Source organism: Salvelinus namaycush, chromosome 24, assembly GCF_016432855.1.
Source record: "Salvelinus namaycush isolate Seneca chromosome 24, SaNama_1.0, whole genome shotgun sequence".
NCBI classification, from domain to species: Eukaryota; Metazoa; Chordata; class Actinopteri; order Salmoniformes; family Salmonidae; genus Salvelinus; species Salvelinus namaycush.
The window spans coordinates 19,269,356-19,290,388 of record NC_052330.1 but is presented as its reverse complement, the minus strand read 5'-3'; the positions used below and the strand labels follow the sequence as shown (position 1 = coordinate 19,290,388).

General features: G+C 41.3%; 1 protein-coding gene and 1 long non-coding RNA gene across 3 annotated transcripts; one reads left to right on the top strand and one right to left on the bottom strand.

Moving 5' to 3' along the window:
* Positions 1 to 1,054: 1,054 nt before the first annotated feature.
* On the top strand, positions 1,055 to 4,500 carry LOC120019563. The gene is made up of 6 exons (XR_005472341.1): positions 1,055 to 1,388; positions 1,921 to 2,263; positions 2,559 to 2,612; positions 2,768 to 2,848; positions 3,005 to 3,079; positions 3,657 to 4,500. It is a non-coding gene; the product is annotated as an uncharacterized LOC120019563 (long non-coding RNA).
* A 3,230-nt stretch (positions 4,501 to 7,730) lies between these two features.
* Positions 7,731 to 19,755, bottom strand: acp1 (acid phosphatase 1). Of its 2 annotated transcripts, none has more exons than XM_038962288.1 (6): positions 19,535 to 19,755; positions 18,418 to 18,491; positions 17,059 to 17,172; positions 13,915 to 13,976; positions 11,883 to 11,988; positions 7,731 to 8,049 (listed from the first exon to the last, which is right to left on the bottom strand). In XM_038962288.1, the coding sequence occupies exons 1-6, from the start codon at positions 19,575 to 19,577 to the stop codon at positions 7,972 to 7,974; spliced, it is 477 nt and encodes a 158-aa protein (XP_038818216.1). In that variant the 5' UTR covers positions 19,578 to 19,755; the 3' UTR covers positions 7,731 to 7,971. The 2 variants fall into 2 exon arrangements, with proteins under 2 accessions (XP_038818216.1, XP_038818215.1); XM_038962287.1 differs by lacking the exon at positions 17,059 to 17,172 and adding an exon at positions 17,242 to 17,355 and having other exon boundaries at positions 19,535 to 19,739.
* Between the last annotated feature and the right edge of the window lie 1,278 nt (positions 19,756 to 21,033).

Here is a 21,033-nt window from a genome sequence, read left to right as displayed (position 1 = left end):
TTACATTGTTGATAATAGGCAGAAAGATTGAAAAAAGTGATAAATTAAGTGAAATATAATAATAACAATATATTACTACACACAACCCTCTAGCCAATTGTATTATTACACACCAGTCCCCACTCCCCTCTGGTGTAGCAGCAGCTACCCTCGAAGGTGCGCACTGCAGGTGAGCGCTATCCTTTCAGCACCACACTGTCCTTACGCACGGCAGTAACATTTAACCTGGGCGTTGCCTTTATCGAAAGACACCAGATGTCGTGTCAATTATCGTTATATAGGCCTGCTATAATTTGAACATCCGATAAACGAAGTAGTCTTGGCAACATTTGTTACTGGCTGTCATGAAGACTCCATAAACACAAATAAGGAGACACATGGGAAAAGTTTCAAACAGGTGAAGGTTTTGCAACAAGTTGATAAGTAGGCTATTGGTCATCATCTAACATATCTCAACTTTCATCCAACAGATTGAAACCAATTATGAGCGTTTAGGGGGAGGCAGGTCAATGAAACCAAGCCAATTACACAATGAGGCATTACTTAGATGGAGTTGTACCAACGAAAGTAAACAAAACGAATTTTAAACCGGGCGAAGGCTTCAGTTGACTTGTTCCTCTCAGTCCGTTGGCACCTATTCATGAATCGATGTTGGAATTACGCAAATAATATAATAATTACGAAAGCTTGTGTCATGGTGGGTAATTGTATTGTCTTTCAGTTTATTTGTTATTGATTTGTAAAGTGACGAGGTTATTGGAAGTTATTATGAGTATATGCAAGACGAGATGCGGTTATCTGTGAACGTTCACATCGGTCATTTGGAATTTCAGTTCAAGGAAACAATTTAAAAAAGCTTCCTGGTAAGCGCGTATTGCAGATAGGCTATAAGTGGAGTGACGAAAAAGGGAGAGCGCAAAGAAATTGACAAGGCAGAGCGGATGATCGGGAAATTTGAGTGATATTTCCTATTTACGAGTGTTCATAACGCCTCTAATTGAAGACATGGTGATCCTCGAGGGACAGCTCCTTACGTATGAGAGCGAGAATAAAAAGTGAGTGGCACCCTGGCAAACAACCTGAGACGTCATCAAGGCGCACACAGAAGTTAGCCTATAGGCTATATGGAGCAGACCTTTTAATTACTTTTCCATTCTCTCCCATCAAGTCGGTCAAGGAAGGATCAGAAGATGACCGTACTTGCAGCCCAAATACACTTCTTATAAAAACTGATGATTCTCTCCTTTCCTCTGTGGTCGTGTTTTAAATCGTGGAATGGTATGGGGCAGAACGGTGCCGAAGACTGAGTTATCCGGCGCGGTTCAATAGCGTTGACATTAAAACATCGACGGATTTACTGGAGGATATTAGAAACGGAGACAAAACAGGTAATTTCACAGTTTTCCATCGGACTTCTCTCTGACACTTTCTCAAGTGCACAGCATTCTGATTAACTATAGAACTTTATTTCATAAAGGCAACATTACTGTCCAACATAAGCAGAACTATTGGAATTGCTATAAGGAATTGTAACAAAAAGTTAACTTGTTTGGAACTAACCTACAAAGTTGACCGTCTATTTTGTTTGAATAAAAAAATATGGATCGATTTGATCAATGAAAGTTGGTTCGTCGCCTGTTAATCTCCTATAGAAAGTAGATATCCTATTTGCTTGCATGAATGGGTGTGAATAGGTAATATATAATATAATACAATTGTATTTTACATGCTTCTTAAACAACAGGTGTAGACTAACAGTGAAATACTCTGTTTAAGAGGACAGGATATATAGGCATGGTAGATGTGGGGTTATATAATGTAATAATTTATATTGGAGAAATGCTGAAGATAAGAACACAATGTAATGGTTCTGTGCGTCAGAGGGCTTCATTTGTGACCCCCAAGTCTTAACTCTTGCAGGGGTCTCGTTAAACTCACCGCAGAGTCAGAGAGGGAGATCCCTTTCCTCAGCCTGCCGTAGCAATGAGCGGACTGTGCAAGCCTGTAGTTATGGGACTCATATTGCTGATCTGCAGTACTACCAGCCACTGTGAGGAGAGCGCGCCAGCCACGGCTCCCACGGTCGCGAGGAACGACAAGAGCCTACTCAGGCGGATTGCAGACATAGTGAAGCACGTGGAGGAGAGCCGCGGTGAGAACAGCACGAACGCAGCATCGCAGTCGACTTCTAGGAGAGAATCCCCAGTTGAGACAAAAAGGGATTTACGAAACCTCAAAACAGATAGTGGCGATCAAATTATTGGTGAGTTTGCACATTGACAGCTGGGCGTTACCATGAACTCCAAAATATGTTGTATAACAGTCTTAAATGGTGGTGTAAAAAGACCACCACGGAATGTAAAGCGCTATGAGGGTACTGGGTGCACATCATTCAAATATGTTATGCCTTGGGAATTTTGAAGTTGCTGAATCTTAAGAAAGTGATTTACATTTGACATTTTAGTCATTTAGCAGATGCTCTTACCCAGAGCGACTTACAGTTAGTAACACACTTTGATCTCCTGTTCTCACCCCCTGCCTTCTTTTTTGTCTTTCAGAAATATTTCCTAGAGATCTCAGAAAGAAAGAAAAGTTTTTAAAACACTTAACAGGTGAGATACACATCATATGATGTGTGTGTGTGTGTGTGAGAGAGAGAGAGAGATTTGAGAGCGGTGGGTCAGGATGTAAAGGACAAGAAAGGGAGAGAAAGGTGATAGTAGTTGGTCTGCTCGGCTTTAACTCAAAGGCTTTCTCTGTCCCTCAGGTCCTCTGTATTTCAATCCCAAATGCAGAAAGCACGTATACAGACTATATCACAACACCAGAGACTGCACAATACCTGCATGTAAGTTCCTCAACCTCTTCATATGACAAAGAATACATTTTCCCTGGATTTAAAGCAGTGTTTATAGGCACACCACATGTGTTATGTATAAGGGGAGGCATAGTACTGTCTCCCAGGCATTCATTCATCCCTCTATTTCTTTTCTTTCCTTTTAAGACTTCAAAAGATGCGCACGGCTTCTCACACGCTTAGCAGGGAGCCCACGATGTACAGAAGGGTAGCAGAAATCAAGTAAGTGTGCATATAATTTTTAAAAGAGTTTTTCCTAGTCAGGTCACATGGTCTGGAAGAGCACAGGGGTCTAAGTATTGTGTATGTTTGTTTATGGCTCAGGTCCTTGTCTATTCAGTGAAACTAATAACAGTCTAATGGGCTTTACACAGGTCAAACAGAAAGTGTTAATCAAATACACCTGTTACATGTATAATAATATGCATTGTTAAACCTGACACAAATCAATAGTACTTATCCCACATAAAAAATACTTGTTGCAAAAGTGAAATGTGACCTAAAACACCTGGCCAAGGTGAACTGCACCTCACATGGTTTCAATTTACTGCGTAGAGTCATAGCATTAAGTTGAAAGGAAGAAGTTAAGTAATGTTAAAATGTCTTTCTCAGCCTTATAGGTAGATCTAATCAGTGCCATGCACGGTGTCCACACAGTTTTTGGAGCACAGCATGAAATGCAGATCTGTAACAAATCATGTTTCTTTCTCCATTTTTCATGGTACTTTTGGAGAGGAAAGAATTTCTGGGCGCTGCCAAGTACGAGAGAGCACTAAATTTCACTTCCTCTCTCTCGCAGGTTGAAGCCAAACCAGAGCTGTCCAGAAGAGAGCCCTGACAAAAAGTGCCTTAGACAACAACAGGGAAACCAAACAAACTCGAACCAGTCACGTCCGCCATTACGCAGTATCCGTCATCAGAGTTCACTATTTTACAAAGACATGGATTACCACCCACAGGCCTCCCTGGACCCTACACAGTCTGTGGTCACTGCGGGTCTTGACAAGAGACTATACAGAAGATACAGAAGGTGAAGGGGGAAAAATGGCAGCAACCACAGATTTCGGGGTTATTATTGTCCTGCTGGCTGGACAAACTCTACTTTCTTCTTTCTTTCTTGGTTTTTACCAAAAGAGAAAAGGGATTGCTTTTGTTTGTTTTTAACCCCCCCCCCCAAAAAAAAAACAACAACAACAATTGAAATCAATCAAATCTTTTGGTTGGGTTGCGACATGCCTTTTTAGGTTGTATTTATGTTGTGGTTCGGCGTCATATCTTTGTCAGCAGCACTACCTATTAGTGGATAAAAGGCTATCTCGGACATTCTCTCACCTACCTGTGACCACACTGAAACGTATGATTAAATTATTAACTGCATGACAATTTCCTTGCCTTTTTATGTCTTTGTAAGACATGTATTAAAACAAGAGACACTATATATTAGGCACTGGTTGCAGTCAGAAGTTGTGTGTAAGAAGAAACCCTCCTGTGAGTCTGAGTGTGGTAGTGTGGTACATAGTATATTTATATATTCAAGTTGTCATATGTTTTCCTCTGTATACAGTATGTATAAACATTCTAACCTGAGTGCAATATGTACATATTGTAAAAAGCATAAAAGGAATCCACATAACAACCATAAATTAAAGTGTTTGACGTATATTAACTTGGTGTTAAAAAATATATATCAAAAACATGAAATATATTTAAATAAATTATAAGATTGGTACAAATATGAGCGGCCTCTCTCTGTTGTTTCTTAAAGTACGTGGTGTTGTTCATCACTGACTATAACAGGCAATATGATTCAATTGGAATCTATAGGAATCCAGTAGGTTGCACAGGTCTCTGGCTTCCTTACAGGTCTAGATTAATACACTGAACTAAAATATAAATGCAACATGTTAATTAAGTGTTGGTCCCATGTTTCATGAGCTGAAATAAAAGATCACAGAAATTGTTGTGCACAGATTTGTTTACATCCCTGTTAGTGTGCATTTTCTCCTTTGCCAAGATAATCCATCCACCTGACAGGTGCGGCATATCAAGAAGCTGATTAAACAGCATGATCATTACACAGGTACACCTTGTGCTGGGGACAATAAAAGTAAAAAATTAGCAGTTTTGTCACACAACACAATGCAACAGATGCCTCAGGTTTTTAGGTAATTGGCATGCTGACTGCAGGAATGTCCACCAGAGCTCTTGCCAGAGAATTGAATGTTAATTTCTCAACCATAACCCGCCTCCAACATCGTTTTACAGAAATTGGCAGCATGTCCAACCGGCCTCAAAACCGCAGACCACCTGTAACCACGCCAGCCCAGGACCTCTACATCCCACTCCTTCACCTGCGGGATCGTCTGAGACCAGCCACCCGGACAGCTGAAGAAACTGGGTTTGCACAAACAAAGGATTTCTGCACAAACTGTCAAACCGTCTCAGCGAAGCTCATCTGCGTGCTCGTTGTCCTTGACCTGACTGCAGTTTGGCGTCATAACTGACTTCAGAGGGCAAATACTCACCTTCGATGGCCACTGGCACGCTGGAGAAGTGTGCTCTTCACGGATGAATCCCAGTTTGAACTGTACCGGGCAGATGGCAGACCGTGTATGGCGCCATCTGGGCGAGCGGTTTTCTGATGTCAACGTTGTGAACAGAGTGCCCCGTGAGGGCGGTGGGGTTATGTTATGGGCAGGCATAAGCTACGGACAATGAACGCAATTGCATTTTATCTATGGCAATTTGAATGCACAGAGATACCGTGACGAGATCCTGAGGCCCATTGTCGTGTCATTCATCCGCCACCATCACCTCATGTTTCAGCATGATAATGCACAGCTCCATGTTGCAAGGATCTGTACACAATTCCTGGAAGCTGAAAATGTCCCAGTTCTTCCATGGCCTGCATACTCACCAGACATGTCACCAATTGAGCATGTTGGGATGCTGTGGTTCGACATGTACGACAGCGTGTTCCAGTTCCCGCCAATATCTAGCAACTTCGCACAGCCATTGAAGAGTGGGGGGGGGAAATCCACAGGCCACAATCAACAGCCTGATCAACTCTATGAGAAGGAGATGTGTCACGCTGCATGTGGCAAATGGTGGTCACACCCAATACTGTTTTTTCTGATCCATGCCCCTACCTTTTTTTAAGGTATCTGTGACCAACAGATGCATATCTGTATTCCCAGTCATGCGAAATCCATTGGCCTAATGAATTTATTTTAAATGACTGATTTCCCTATATGAACTGTAACATATTAAAATCTTTGAAATGTTTGCAAGTTGCATTTATATTTTTTGTTCACTGTAGATTAAAAGACAAATAAAACACTTTGCAAAGTCAGTTATCTAAAATTCACATTATGTACTGTAATTGTAAGGGACAATGAGCATTAAAGGGTTACTTTGGAATTTTGGCAATGAGGCCCTTTATCTACCTTCCCAAAGTCAGATGAACTTGTGGATACTATTTTGTCTCTGTGTCCAGTATGAAGGAAGTAAGAGGTAGTTTCACAAGCCAATGCTAACTAGCATTAGCATGCGAGTTCATCCGACTCTGGGGAATTAAAGGGCCTCATTGTCAAAATCCCAAAGTATCCCTTTAAAGGCAAGTAGTTTTTGCTTAATGAGCATTGAGTGAACTTGCCGGAAAATGTATTCTGTCAATGGAAGTTCTCTTTACCTAAGAGAGTAAATATTTGTCTGAAAATGTCTATTTGTTTAGGTTCAAATGACAAAGTAACCAAACAATCAACCATTTGTTGTACTGCAGGATTTATGCATTGTGGATCCCATTCCCCCGTGCCAACATATGTTTGTACAAGCTAGCAGGCAGAGTGATTAACCCTAAGTAACACTTTTTTTCTCAGCATGATACTACAGTAAGAATCCTACTCAATCAAAATCAGACACTCAACTTTAGATTAATTCAAATACTCTCTTGTGCAATGCTGAATAAATAATTCACCATGCTTTGGCTTTACCCTAGTACGACAAACTGGTTTGCTGGTTTGGATTGAGCACAGGCCTAGGATAGAATGGACCACACTAGCAGAGAACAGTATGTGGAGGGACATTCCTTTGGTCGTTCCACTCAAACACGATATATCAATGCCTTCATCTACTTCCTCTGGTTTATTATGCATTACTGCTCCCAATTTCTGTCAATCACAGCCTAGGAACTAAATCCACAGTGATATACACCTGAAAACGTACAATTCAGGGTTTTTATTTTCAACGGGCAGCATTCTGCACTACCTTGGGCTGCCATGGTTTGGAATTTTAATCATTTTTGACATAAGGAGGAATATGTGCAGGTCCAAATCAGGCATAATGGTGGAGGTGCCAGTGGTAAGATAAAGAGGCTAAGTAGCATCATTAGCTAGTTATGAGAACAAATTATTGCAGACTATTTTTGTCCTCTCATTTCTCTAAAATACCAATAGCTGAGCTACAGTAATTACTCATTAAAGTGATTTTATAGGTTTTGTTTTATCAAAGCCCTGATGTTCGAAGTAAGATGTCATGGGAGGAGTACAAATGGAAGAATAACTCAAAATTAAAAAAACATTGTGACATGAAAGTAACTAACTAAGCCCGTGTCAAATACCCAACAAGATTATCATTTGGGCAAGCATTAACTTTGACCCTGGTCTCAACCTTTAACCCTGCCCTCTGAACCCTAAAATGTCTGGTCATGCCATAATGCATCCATATTAATCTCTATAAACGTTGATGGCTATGTTAGACTAGATTAGACTAACAATTTACAAAATGTAAAAGAGAGAAATAAGATAAAGAGAGAATAGTGCATTGTTAGTTCTGTTGAGTATGTATTGTTTATTTGAAGAGACCAGACAATCTGCAGATTCCTCAAAAAAAGCATTTTATTTAGGACACAGTACAGTAAACCGTTCGTTTTACAGACATATTGTAGATTATGTGACAATCAACTGATTGCTACACCATATTGATGGGAACTACTGTTAGTGTGACCTGGCAGATGTGTATTGTAACTGCACAACTATGGATGATAACGGAGGATGGTTTCTTTACTATCAGTCTCGTGTTTGGGTGGATGTTCACCGGTCAGATCTTGGGTCTGATTACGAGTTGTTTTCCAAAAACACTTTGCAGCATCTCACACATTGTTCGTACACATTTTCAAAGTCTTCCTCATGCCCCTATAGAACAGAAAAAAAGGGAAATCAATGAATTTTGCCCCAAAATATTGTATGAATAAAAGTTATACATTTTTGCTTTTCAGAAAGCTATTAAATAAAATTTGATGTGTTCATCAATATTCTTTTATTAAGGCATTTAAATAGTGCCATCAAAATAAAACAGCAGGAAAGAGCCTTTTCCATGAGCAATGAAGCAGTTAATCTTTCTCAAAATCTGAATCAGAAAGCCTCTAGTTACTAGCTCAATAATTTCCCAACCCAGTAGAATAGAGCTGACATTGGATAGGGGGTTTCTTCAGTGACGTTTTCCCCCCCAAAACCCACACAATTCTGTCCAATTGGCTCTTGTCATTAAATTAGCCAATAATAGAGAAGAAAACAGCCAACTTTCCAGGCCCACCATAAAGAACGTTACACCTTTCAGAGACCTGTGACACCAATCCAAAGTGCCAAAAGGGCATGTCTTGTCCTTTGAAATGTTCAGCGTTTGCCTTTAGAAACCTTAGAGTGCATTCCTCTTAACTTCTCTCTCTCGTGTTGTGTGGCAAACTAATTTAAAACTCAAATTTACACTGTGTGAATAGTAATGTTAAAACATCAAGAAGAGACTCTTTCCAGAAAAATATACAAAACAGAGAGAGATGCAATAAATAAACAACAATAGATGTAATATCTGTCCACATGCATTGGTGAAACAGACAGTCCATTGTAGAGGCCGGTTGGGGACTCCTAAAGCGATGATCTCATATTCACAAACAATAATATCTGTAACAACCAGGGAAGATGGCCGACAACTCAGTCTATGCATGACAGCGGCATGTAACCCTAACTTTAAAAAGTTCATCCAAAAATGAAAGATATTTTCTTTCCTCAGAAATGGTCTAGGAGTAGAGTGCACACGCCGTTTTGTAATACGTTTTAAAGTGTTTTTTACTTGTTCAGGCCATTGTAAAAGGTAGAAACCGTCTGAAAAATTGTATTGTTTTTAATAACGGACGGCTCGTTTTATACCATACTGGAACTCAAATCAAAAGCAGAATCGTTCAGAAATGAGTCCCTGTACAAAATGTACTTGGACACATTTGACAGTTAGCCTTTTAATATACTCCTTCGCTGGCAGGAGAACAGCCAACCACACCTGAAGACTCTTAACACCCACCCAGTTCCTCCACCCCCTCCACCCCCAAACTCAGTCTCTGATCCAAACAAAAAGGCTCCAAACTAAGTCTTTGGAACCACATTCAGCTACGTCCTCCTCAGAGCTTGTCATCGGCTCTAAGGTTGGACTGAGAAACTCGTGTCTCAATTTATTTAAAAAACAGAGCCGTCTGGCTCTAGTCCTTTACTGTGCTTCTCTGCCATGCGTTGTGGCGAAGGATGACGGACCACAACCCAGCGCTGTCAACACGCCAAAATATTTATTTACGCGCCTCTGAAACCATGCTTAAGGCTAAGCTCCCTCTGGCTACCACACACTCACAGCTGGTGTTAAAGGTCCAATGCAGACATTTTTATCTCAATAGCAAATCATTTCTGGGTAACAATTAGATACCTTACTGTGACTGTTTCTAATTGAAATGATCAAAAAGAAACAAAAATAGCTTCTTAGCAAAGAGTAATTTCTCAAGCAAGAATTTTGCTAGGACTGTTGTAGTGGTCTAAGTGGGGAGGGTAAAACTGAAAATTTGCTGTTATTGGCAAAGAGATTTAGAACTCTTATTGGTCTATTAACTAATTTACTGCCTGGTGAAGCCAAAACTCCATCCCACCAAAACAGGCTGAAATTCCAGGCGTTTTCTTTTTTATCAAACAGCTCGTACACTAAAAGGGCAGGATCATTTTCACAATATTTTTACAACCTCAGTGTGGAAATATATATAAAACATAGGAAAATCACATTTTTGACAGCACTGGGATTTTAACACACAGGGACAGACAGCCAAGAAGAGGGACACACATGATTGAACCAGAGTGCACACAGACACTTTATTTTGGTCAACCACAACCATCGCAACATTAATACTTTACCGTCATTATTCTATCAAAAGGGATGTTTCCTGAAACCCTAATAGAAACATCTCAATTACCCACACATGACATTATGCGATCAGCGGTCTACCCGCAACATGCATGTCCCTGGTCAAGACCACACAACAAATTAATTAATTTATTATTTTAACAAGAATATAGGACAGGGGATATGATTTATATAGCATTCCTCATCAAACCAAACATGCAGTTTGCCTGCATTTTCACATTCCTGAAACATTTCCCTCCTTTTTTCTAATTATCTTCCTCCACACCCAACAACAGAGACTGTAGAGGACCAACAACTGGACTTCAATTATCAAACTAACTGCCCATCTCCTCCCCCAGTATCAGCCCCCTCCCTACCTCACTCATCACATCCATGTAAAATTCTATTAACACTGCACAAACCAACCGGCCTCCACTTCCGATGCCATTTGGCAGGACTTACATAGGAAGCATTTAAAGCTGGGAAAAGTTAACAAAGCCATTAAACATGTTGTGAGATGGTAAAGTGCGGCTGCAGAGACTTGAGGACACAGGACACTAGTGACGGGGGACAAAAATCGATAGTTACAGTACCAGTCAAAAGTTTGGACATACCTACTCATTCCAGGGTTTTTCTTGTCTCATTGTTCTGTTGAAAAACAAATGATAGTCGCACTAAGCGCAAACCAGATGGGATGGCGTATCGCTGCAGAATGCTGTTTCCATATGTGTTATTTCATAGTTTTGATGTCTTCATCAATATTCTACAATGTAGAAAATAGTAAAAATAAAGAAAAACCCTTGAATGAGTAGGTGTGTCCAAACTTTTGACTGGTACTGTACATATCAGGATATTATTTTTGACAATATACCATATCGTTTTGACAATTTCGCAATATTATTTTTGCGCTAGTTGGCTGTAACTGCACCAAAACTCCAGTATTTTTCCTTCATAGCTTGTTCTCCATCTTTTTAAGTAGGGAGACAATTTGTTTAACAGTTTTATTTCCATGACTGATCAAAACGTTCTCATGGCTCTCTTGTCCCTCTGTAGCGGACATATGGTGAGCAATAATGTTTGGAACATCAAATTGCAATAAAATCAAATTATCGAATCACAATACATATAGAATTGTGAGAATCACAATATATATCGTGTCGGCACCAAAGTACCATGATAATATCGTATCGTAATAATATCGTATCTCAGGACATGAGAGGAAGACAATAACTTTTCCCATCAGAAACCAATTGTTCCATACAGTGGTTTTAACTGGGGATTACTTTTTTTTTTTTTTTACACTAGGCAATTTAGTTAAAAACAAATTCTTATTTACAATGACGGCCTACCCCGGACGACGCTGGGCCAATTGTGCACCGCCCTATGGGACTCCCAATCAAGGCCGGATGTGATACAGCCTGGATTTGAACCAGGGACTGGCACTGCACTGCACTGCACTGAGATACAGTGCCTTAGAGCGCTGCGCCACTCGGGAGCCCAGAGTGAGGCTTAGACATAGATAGTGCTGGTGTGAGGACACAAGGACTCTCTGAATTATGGGAGTTAACATGGAAACTTACCCTGTAGAGAACAGGACATTGTTCTACTGAATGTGTTACCTTATCTCGCTGTAAGTGTATGGATTCATGTAGCCTACAGCACTTTAGAATAATGTTGGTGGGTTAAGCCATATGCAGTCATGTTTTTTATTCACAACGCGAGCAGCAGAATCTGTTTTTTGTCTAAATCTAGTAACCCAGTTGTGATAGGGCCACTTAGTACTGGTGGGAAAACACTGTCAGTGCAGTAGACTTACGTAGTATGGGTCTTTGATGATCAGTTGTTTCTCTGGGTCGTACGAGCCCAGCAGCTCAATCATGGCTTTGCTGTTTTTCACAGAGTTTGCCTTCTTTTTCAGGTCACTGTAAAGAGAGAGAAGTCAGAGACGGTTAGGATTTGTTCCTGTGACAATACTAAAATCAAATACCACCAGTGCTATTTTGGACCAAATATCTGACAGACTTTTACAAATGTAACCACCAATTTGATAGAACAACTTTTATTGTGGTATAAATGGCCATCCATAACAAATGGAACCAAATAAAAAAGGTTTAATAAGTCTTAGACACCCATTTTGTTGGTTTGGTGTTTCTGTGACATGCAAGAGCCTATCACAGACAACACATCTATTCTATTCCAAGTCTTCTAAATGGCTTACTGTGGTATACGCTATCAGTGCACAACAAGTCGAACTCTGAAACCAACTATCAATATATGAGAATGTATTTGTGACTAAATCCTTTTGACAGTTACTAGAACAGTTACTTAAAGGCTACACAACTTCTTCAAACAAGTCCTCACAATCCAACTGTGGAAATTAGTCTTTTATTGACTTTACTGGTTTCTTTTATTTTGATGCTTGGGTAATTGGGCTTATAAATACAACAATACACTCAGTAATAAAAGCAGCTAGGAAGGATCCATGCACCATGCCTGGCTGTAAACCAGACCACAGGGGTCTAGAAATGCAGCGGATATTTAAAAACTATTACTAACCCAGGCACTAAAACAAAGCTGTTGCCAGGTCCTTCCCATTGTAAGTAGTGTAATGGCTCAAATGAAATGGCCAGCCATACTGCTTGGACCGAGAGGGGACTGACTCCCCCACAATGAGGGTATGGGGCCAAGCTGGGAAGCTTCCAATACTGGGAATGGGACTCAAAACAGGGAACTACCGCCCCACTGCCACCTCCTGTGCCTAACCCTGTGGTAGAGCAGCTGACGCTTTCATGGGGGGGGGGGGGGGTTTAAGGTGAGTTGTATAGCACTGCATTGTAAATGTAGAATGCAGCGGAGATGAAAGGGCTCCTGGTTCCCACTGACTAAACTGAAAGGTAAGTAAAGCACTATAATCCAACACAATAATAAAACATGTAAAAACTAACTGGTGATGATTAATTAGGTCATTGGTAATAATTGGCGGGGAGTTAAGGTTAATCTCTTTCTCTCGCTAGCCAACCAAATACTTGGAGAGAGAAACAGAATGGATGAAGAAAAGGGAAAAGTCGCCCCCAAACAGAAAAGACGAGGCATCCAAAGACCTCAGTAAGCTGCTTACAGACCGCACCGCCTTAGGCATGTGATCTCTAAATGATCCCTGAACGTTCAAAGTAGCAAGAAATATCCCTCCCCCTGCCCAGGCTTCACATGCAAACAGCTTAGGGACACTCACTTGTTAGACAGACTTTACCCCTACACTTTACATAGACCTTGATGTGTACATGTCTGCCTGTATGTCACGTCTGCATCTGTGTGTGTGTACACAATATACTTCTCCACAATCGCCAAGGCATCCCCCCACCTGACCCGTTGCAGGGAAAGCCTAACTTTAACATACAGACAATGACATTTTGAATGGACGACAGCCATCACCAAGTTCCTGATATAAAGTTTGGATCTGACAATTACCTCGTTTCTATTGTACTTTTATTGCTCGGTCTATCTCAATATCCCGGGCCATTTCTACACTCCGCATAAGCTCTTCTCTGACTTAGTTTGTGACCCCGGTAATCATGTTTGGGTAAGTGCCATAGGGTCATAGAACAAGTAAACCCCAAGGATGTTACTTAAACATTTTTACTCCAATAATTTTGAATGGCAGCCCGGAATAGAATAGACTTGTGATGTCATGGCACAGAACACCGTTCTGTGAGTCAGAGTATCCGTGCAGATGTTGCAAATTGTGTTCACCCCCCTCTTGAACAAAGGAAGCAGACCGAGCACACACACACACATATACGCATGGACACACACACTCACACACGAACATAGGGTTAAGATGCATATACCTCAAATTGCTCTCATCCATGCACAGAATGTAGTCAAATGACATAAAATCCTCCTTTGTCACCTAGAAGAAAAAAAACACAGAAGACAAAATGTTAACATTGGTACTGGTGTGTGTTGACAACACAAGACTGGATGCTGTGCTTTCTCTATAAAGTTTAACTGTCAGGCACTAGGCCCTATATAACTTCTGCCTGGTATATATGTTCCATTACAGTGGTAAAGACCTCTCCCTGGTTCTCGTTGAGTCAAATTGAGAGGTTCCAGAGAACTCAGAGAGAGAAGAAGAAGGAGAAAGAGAGAGAGAGCGAGAGAGAGATGGAGAGGTGCGGTGTCTGGGTCCCTCCATGTTCAGGGTTATGAAAGGGATCAAAGCAGTACATCTTCAAGTACAGTGCATTCGGAAAGTATTCAGACCCTTTGACTTTTTCCACATTTTGTTACGTTACAGCCTTATTCTCAAATTGATTAAATTAATAATTTTCAATCTACACTAAATACCCCATAATGACAAAGCGTAAACCGGTATTAAAAATGTTGCAAATTTATAAAAAATATAAAACAGAAATACCTTATTTACATAAGTATTCAGACCCTTTGCTATGAGACTTGAAATTGAGCTCAGGTGCATCCTGTTTTGGCACCATCCCTACGGTGAAGCATGGTGGTGGCAGCATCATGCTGTGGGGATGTTTTTCAGCGGCAGGGATTGTGAGACTAGTCAGGATCGAGGGAAAGATGAACAGAGCAAAGTAGAGAGATCCTTGATGAAAACCTGCTCCAGAGCACTCAGAACCGAAGGCGAAGGTTCGCCTTCCAACAGGACAACGACTCTAAGCACACAGCCAAGACAATGCAGGAGTGGCTTCGGGACAAGTCTCTGAATGTCCATGAGTGGCCCAGCCAAAGCCCGGACTTCAACCCGGTCTAACATTCTGGAGAGACCTGAACATAGCTGTGCAACAACGCTCCCCATCCAACCTGACAAAGCTTGAGAGGATCTGCAGAGAAGAATGTGAGAAACTCCACAAATACAGGTGTGCCAAGCTTGTAGCATCATAACCAAGAAGATTCGAGGCTGTAATCGCTGCTAAACGTGCTTCAACAAAGTACTGAGTAAAGGGTGAATACTTATGTAAATTAAATATCTGTTTTTATATTTGTAATGCATTTTCACAAATTTCTGAAAACCTGTTTTTGCGTTGTCATTATGGGGTAGTGTGTGTAGATTGATGAGAAGAAAAAACAAATGTAATCAATGTTAGAATAAGGCTGAACGTAACAAAATGTGGGGGGGGGAGAAATCAAGGGATCTGAATACTTTCTGAATGCACTGTGTGTGAATCTTGTTGTGCAACACTTACTCAGCCATGACTCAGGAGAGTGAGGCCATGCCTCAATTATGGTTTGAAAGGGTTTCTAGGGTGGGACTTGGGAATGGATAGGTTAAAAGAGTGAAGAGAAAGAAGTAGAGGGAGTAAAGACAGAGAGAAAGAGCCATTTACATGAAAGCTCGCCAGAAATTGACCATTCCAGATTTGTATAATAAGAGTATATAATAACTAGGTGTTGTGTATGTAGTATTTGTATTGATCCAAAAACCCTTGCAAAATGAAAGTTAAGTTGGCAAAATGTCAAATTCCATCCACTGCTATTTAAACTCTGTAGTTCCCCGCTTGGGCTTTACAGCGCAAACACACACACACACACACAATATTTGTCTTCTCCCTTTGCAATAATCTCTGGTCAAAATCCTCATGTGAACCCCCTCCACAATGCAGCGATAGAGCCTGGTTGGATTTCTGGAATTTTTGACTGACAGTCAGGGAGGCTGTTATATGAGGAACGGGTAGGAGGGGAGAGATATAAGGAAAAATAAGGGAGAACGAGGACCCGGTCTGAGAGCAGACAGATAAAAAGTTCAGAAACCGTGTGGAGTTGTTGAGTTATTGTATGACTCTTTGTGTGGAGTGAGTGGAGCAGGGAACTATCTGCTTACAAGAGCTCAGTCTAAAGCTACAGTAAGTCAAATGTGGTGATGGGAATTGGGATGACACCCAGACTGAAAAAAGTATGCTTGATTATGACAATTTGCATTCAGGGCAAAAAATCATATCGCTTCAAACCCCTTGCAGGGCCCCCTCCAATCAAATATCTGGGATTTCCAGTGTTAAGACTAAAATAACTTAATCTTTCTCTGTGACGATGCACTTATGGATTCATCAACTCAAAAAAACAAAAAACAAAGTCCCCATTCTATCCCCTTGCCGTTGTCTCTCAATAAAACAAACTCCCGTTTTTTATTAAACAGAGCACCCTCTGTCTCCAAACATTATTTTCTGAGGCAAGCCGAGACATTACATTAGAGGCAAGAAACAGTGAGTTAAAGTTCACTGAAATTAGCAGGGAACGGGGGGGAACAGAGAGCGAGAGAGAAACTCAGAGCTTGTCAAAGTTCATTGCGTGGAGACATGGGTGGCTCAGAGCCAGGGCAGCGTTGAGCTCCCATCCCTAGTTTCTGGAGATTAGAACGGGGTTGGCCTCTGTCCGTTATGAGAGACAAACCAACATGACGGCAGCTCCCCTTCCCAGCATTGGGTCAGGGAGGGCACCAGAGAGCTGGCAGGAGAGAAAGGGAGAGCTGGAAAAACTTGAGAAAAAGACCAGCAAAACATGAGGCCCACTAACACAGTTGGCAAATATGGTTGGGGTGTAATCCATTTCAATTCCAGTCAATTAAAAAAGTAATCCAAATTACACATTTTCCAAAATGAAAAGGGTTGACAAGAATTGGAATTTCAGTGTACTTCCTAAATTGACTGGAATTGAAATGGAATTAACCCCAAGCTTGTCTCTTTCAATAGACTGAGTAGATTTGGAGAGCCTAGATACCAGACTTCATAACATCTTGGTGTGATTTAACAGCGTCTATCAGGATGCAATACTAAGCATTGGCAATAAAAGTTAGTACTGCTAGGAAAGTCATTGTGCTCAAGTGTTTTATTCATGGGATTTAGGCTAATACAGCCAACTCACACACACACACACTCTCCCCCACACACACACACTATCCATGCCACACACACTTGTATACAGTCTCCAAAGCAACCCAGCAAGGACCCCAGGGTGACTGATGTATCATATACCTGTCGGGCCCTGTGTTTTGTTTCAATGCCATGTGTCCTCAGGCAGCCCAGACCACGGGCGTCCGGGGAGCTGCCTGTGTTCCAGTCAGTCGTGGCACCACTGTCTATGACCCACTGCAACAACAGAGAACACAAGAGCTAGCTAGCTAATGCTAACAGGAAGGATAAAGGGGTTGGTCGTACCTGCCTGGCTACATGCCTCATGGGCACCCCGTGTTTCTTCATGCAGGCTTGACCACGGTGGTCTGGAGGGTTGCCTATCTCATAGGTGGAGGTGGCAGCACTGTCTATCCTCCACTATGCAGAGCAGGAGAACAGCAACAACAAAGCAAAATGTATTCATATGCACACAATGACTCAGCACATGCAGCACATTAGAGCAATCTAATAATAGGTTGATAGATTTCAGTCTAATTTGTTTGTTTCCTTAGCCTATACTGTTAAAAATGCATCTCCATCTCTAGAAGCAGAAGACTGCAGAGCTGGTCATCTCCGTATACCCATCGCAAGACCCACTGGTTGATGCTGATTTGCAAAACCCTCTTAGGCCTCACTCCCCCCTATCTGAGATATCTACTGCAGCCCTCATCCTCCACATACAACACTCGCTCCGCCAGTCACATTCTGTTAAAGGTCCCCAAAGCACATACATCCCTGGGTCGCTCCTCTTTTCAGTTCGCTGCAGATAGCGACTGGAACAAGCTGCAACAAACACTCAAACTGGACAGTTTCATCTCCATCTCTTCATTCAAAGACTCAATCATGGACACTCTAACTGAGAGTTGTGGCTGCTTTGTGTGATGTATTGTCTCTACCTTCTTGCCCTTTGTGCTGTTGTCTGTGTACAATAATGTCTGTACCCTGTTTTGTGCTGCTACCATGTTGTGCTGCTGCCATGTTGTTGTCATGTTGTGTTGCTGCCATGCTGTGTTGTTGTCTTAGGTCTCTCTTTATGTAGTGTTGTCTCTCTTGTTGTGATGTGTGTTTTGCCCTATATTTGTATTTAATACATTTTTATTTTGAACCCCAGCTCCCGTCCCCGCAGGAGGCCTTTTGGTAGGTCGTCATTGTAAATAAGAATTTGTTCTTAACTGACTTGCCTAGTTAAATAAAGGTTTTATTTATTTTATATATATATATTTTTTTTGAAACAGTTTGGAATATGATGCAGTAGGGGAACAAATCTTTATCAATCAAAAGAGTACAGTAGCTCAACAAACGCACAACATATGTGGAGCAAAGTCTACACAAAACAAGTTATCAAATATTTGCATTACTTCCACGCATTACTTCTATGTAACAGAGCTGTCAATATGTTCCTGTGAAGATCTACCCACACATATACATTTAAGCCTTTACCTTGTCAACAACACCAGCATCTGTCGCCATTTTCCTGAAGACGGCTTCGGCGATGGGGGACCTGCAAATGTTCCCTGTTCAACAAAAAAAATGACACATAATAAGCTGACTATCATTAGAGTGCTTGGCTAAATTAGGTCACGCTGCTTGCTTCACCAGTACCACTTCCTCATAACTCAGCTCATACCGAGTCTCGAACCTAGGACCTCTGCCTCGCAAACACATATGACCGCCCTCCTGAAGTGTCTTACCCAGTCGAGCCACAGAAAAGTTAGCTATTTGGCAGCGCTAGTGGAGATGCAAAAACTGATTATCTCACAATATCCCCTGGAGTCTTGGCGAATATCTACCCTATATTTCTGAATGAAAAATAATAATTTAACTTGTTGAGACCCAATTGAGTCAACTACAGTGTTTGATTGGAGGTATTGGTCACGTTTTACATTATGCAATCTGAACAATGGAACGTCGTTGAAATTAAATCTCCAATTAACAGTTCAATATAACATATTGGAAACATGAGAAACTTTTGATAGCTGGCTGTTGACTACAAAATGAATTCCCATAATCACCTAAGCCTGCCTGGCTATGGCACAAGATCTTCGTACATAAATTTACATTGGACTCTACTGTCCAAAGGTCTTAGGCCGTGGTAGAATCATTGAGCGACCTTTTCATTGCCTTTGCATTTCAGATAAGGAGAATCTGGTGATATATTAGTAAGGGATATTAGGCAAGTTTGATGAGTAGTCACTAGTTTTTCAGAGGAAGATGTGGACTGATTCCATACTAAATCATGGCAGTGAATGTAAGGTTTTGGTATTACAAGTTGGATACAGAAATTGATATGTGCAATTTAGTTAGCTAGCTAACTAACTTCAATAGCGGTTGCAATAGTTATTGTACCAACGTTTTCAATGGTTTAGCTAGCTAGTTACACAGTAACTACTGGAGCTAGCATAGCACCCGTTAGCATCACTTGCCATTCATGTACAAACAGCAGTCAGTTCCAAGTGTATAGCAATTTTTTAAATGTATTATCACCTTGACACACCATTGACTCGTTATGTGCATGAAATCACAGAGACTGTGGGTTTTTTTCTTGGTCGTTTCTTACCCAGACACACGAACAGAACAGATTTTCCACTGCTGGCTGCCATTTTGCTTTTAGGGTTTTATGTCAGTATCACTCGATTTTGGCTAGAAGGGATACAGTTTATGTCCGAATTTATATTTCGGAGCAGGTTAGGAGAATTTACGCGGCAGGTTAGGATACTTTACGGAGCAGTTTGAGATAATTGGGTTAAGGTCAGAAAAAAGTTACGGTTAAAATCAACTTTTGACGTTAATTTGACATAGGATGTATCCCAACTAGCCTTGTTCACATCACTGGCACGTTCTTCACGTTCTTCTTCTTCGTCGTGTAGTTTTCAGGCAGACAAGACGCTTTGTTGCATATTGCTGGCTTTTACAGGTTGGAGTGTGAATTTCACATTTGTTCACAAAAACGGTACAAGGAGAATGGGAAAAATGCATTGCACCACCATTTAACCCTACTGTACATACAGTTGAAGTCGGAAGTTTACATACACTTAGGTTGGAGTCATTAAAACTCGTTTTTCAACCCCTCCACAAATTTCTTGTTAACAAACTATAGTTTTGGCAAGTCGGTTAGGACATCTATTTTGTGCATGGCACAAGTAATATTTCCAAAACATTTTTACAGAGATTATTTCACTTATAATTCACTACATCACAATTCCAGCAGGTCAGAAGTTTACATACACTAAGTTGACTGTGACTTTAAACAGCTTGGGAAATGCCAGAAAATTATGTCATGGCTTTAGAAGCTTCTGATAGGCTAATTGACATCATTTGAGTCCTGGATGGTTGGGAGAAGTTGCTCTCGGAGGATGTGTGGGTACCATTCTTTATTCATGGCTGTGTTCTTAGGCAAAATTGTGAGTGAGCCCACTCCCTTGGCTGAGAAGCAACCCCAAACATGAATGGTCTCAGGATGCTTTACTGTTGGCATGACACAGGACTGACGGTCGTGCTCACCTTGTCTTCTCCGGACAAGCTTTTTTTCCGGATGCCCCAAACAATTGGAAAGGGGATTCATCAGAGAAAATGACTTTACCCCAGTCCTCAGCAGTCCAATCCCTGTACCTTTTGCAGAATATGAGTCTGTCCCTGATGTTTTTCCTGGAGACAAGTGGCTTCTTTGCTGCCCTTCTTGACACCAGGCCATCCTCCAAAAGTCTTCGCCTCACTGTGCGTGCAGATGCACTCACACCTGCCTGCTGCCATTCCTGAGCAAGCTCTGTACTGGTGGTGCCCTGATCCCGCAGCTGAATCAACTTTAGGAGACGGTCCTGGTGCTTGCTGGACTTTCTTGGGTGCCCTGAAGCCTTCTTCACAACAATTGAACTGCCCTCCTTGAAGTTCTTGATGATCCAATAAATGGTTGATTTAGGTGCAATCTTACTGGCTGCAATATTCTTGCCTGTGAAACCCTTTTTGTGCAAAGCAATGATGAAGGCACGTGTTTCCTTGTAGGTAACCATGGTAGACAGAGGAAGAACAATGATTCCAAGCACCACCCTCCTTTTGATG

Excerpts from the sequence above, each read along its gene's own strand:
- acp1 (XM_038962288.1), bottom strand. The coding sequence starts at position 19,577 with ATGGCAGCCAGCAGTGGAAAATCTGTTCTGTTCGTGTGTCTGG. Across the intron at positions 18,492-19,534 it reads TGTTCTGTTCGTGTGTCTGG|GGAACATTTGCAGGTCCCCC; the intron begins GTAAGAAACGAC and ends TTTGTTGAACAG. Across the intron at positions 11,989-13,914 it reads ATGGATGAGAGCAATTTGAG|TGACCTGAAAAAGAAGGCAA; the intron begins GTATATGCATCT and ends CTCTCTTTACAG.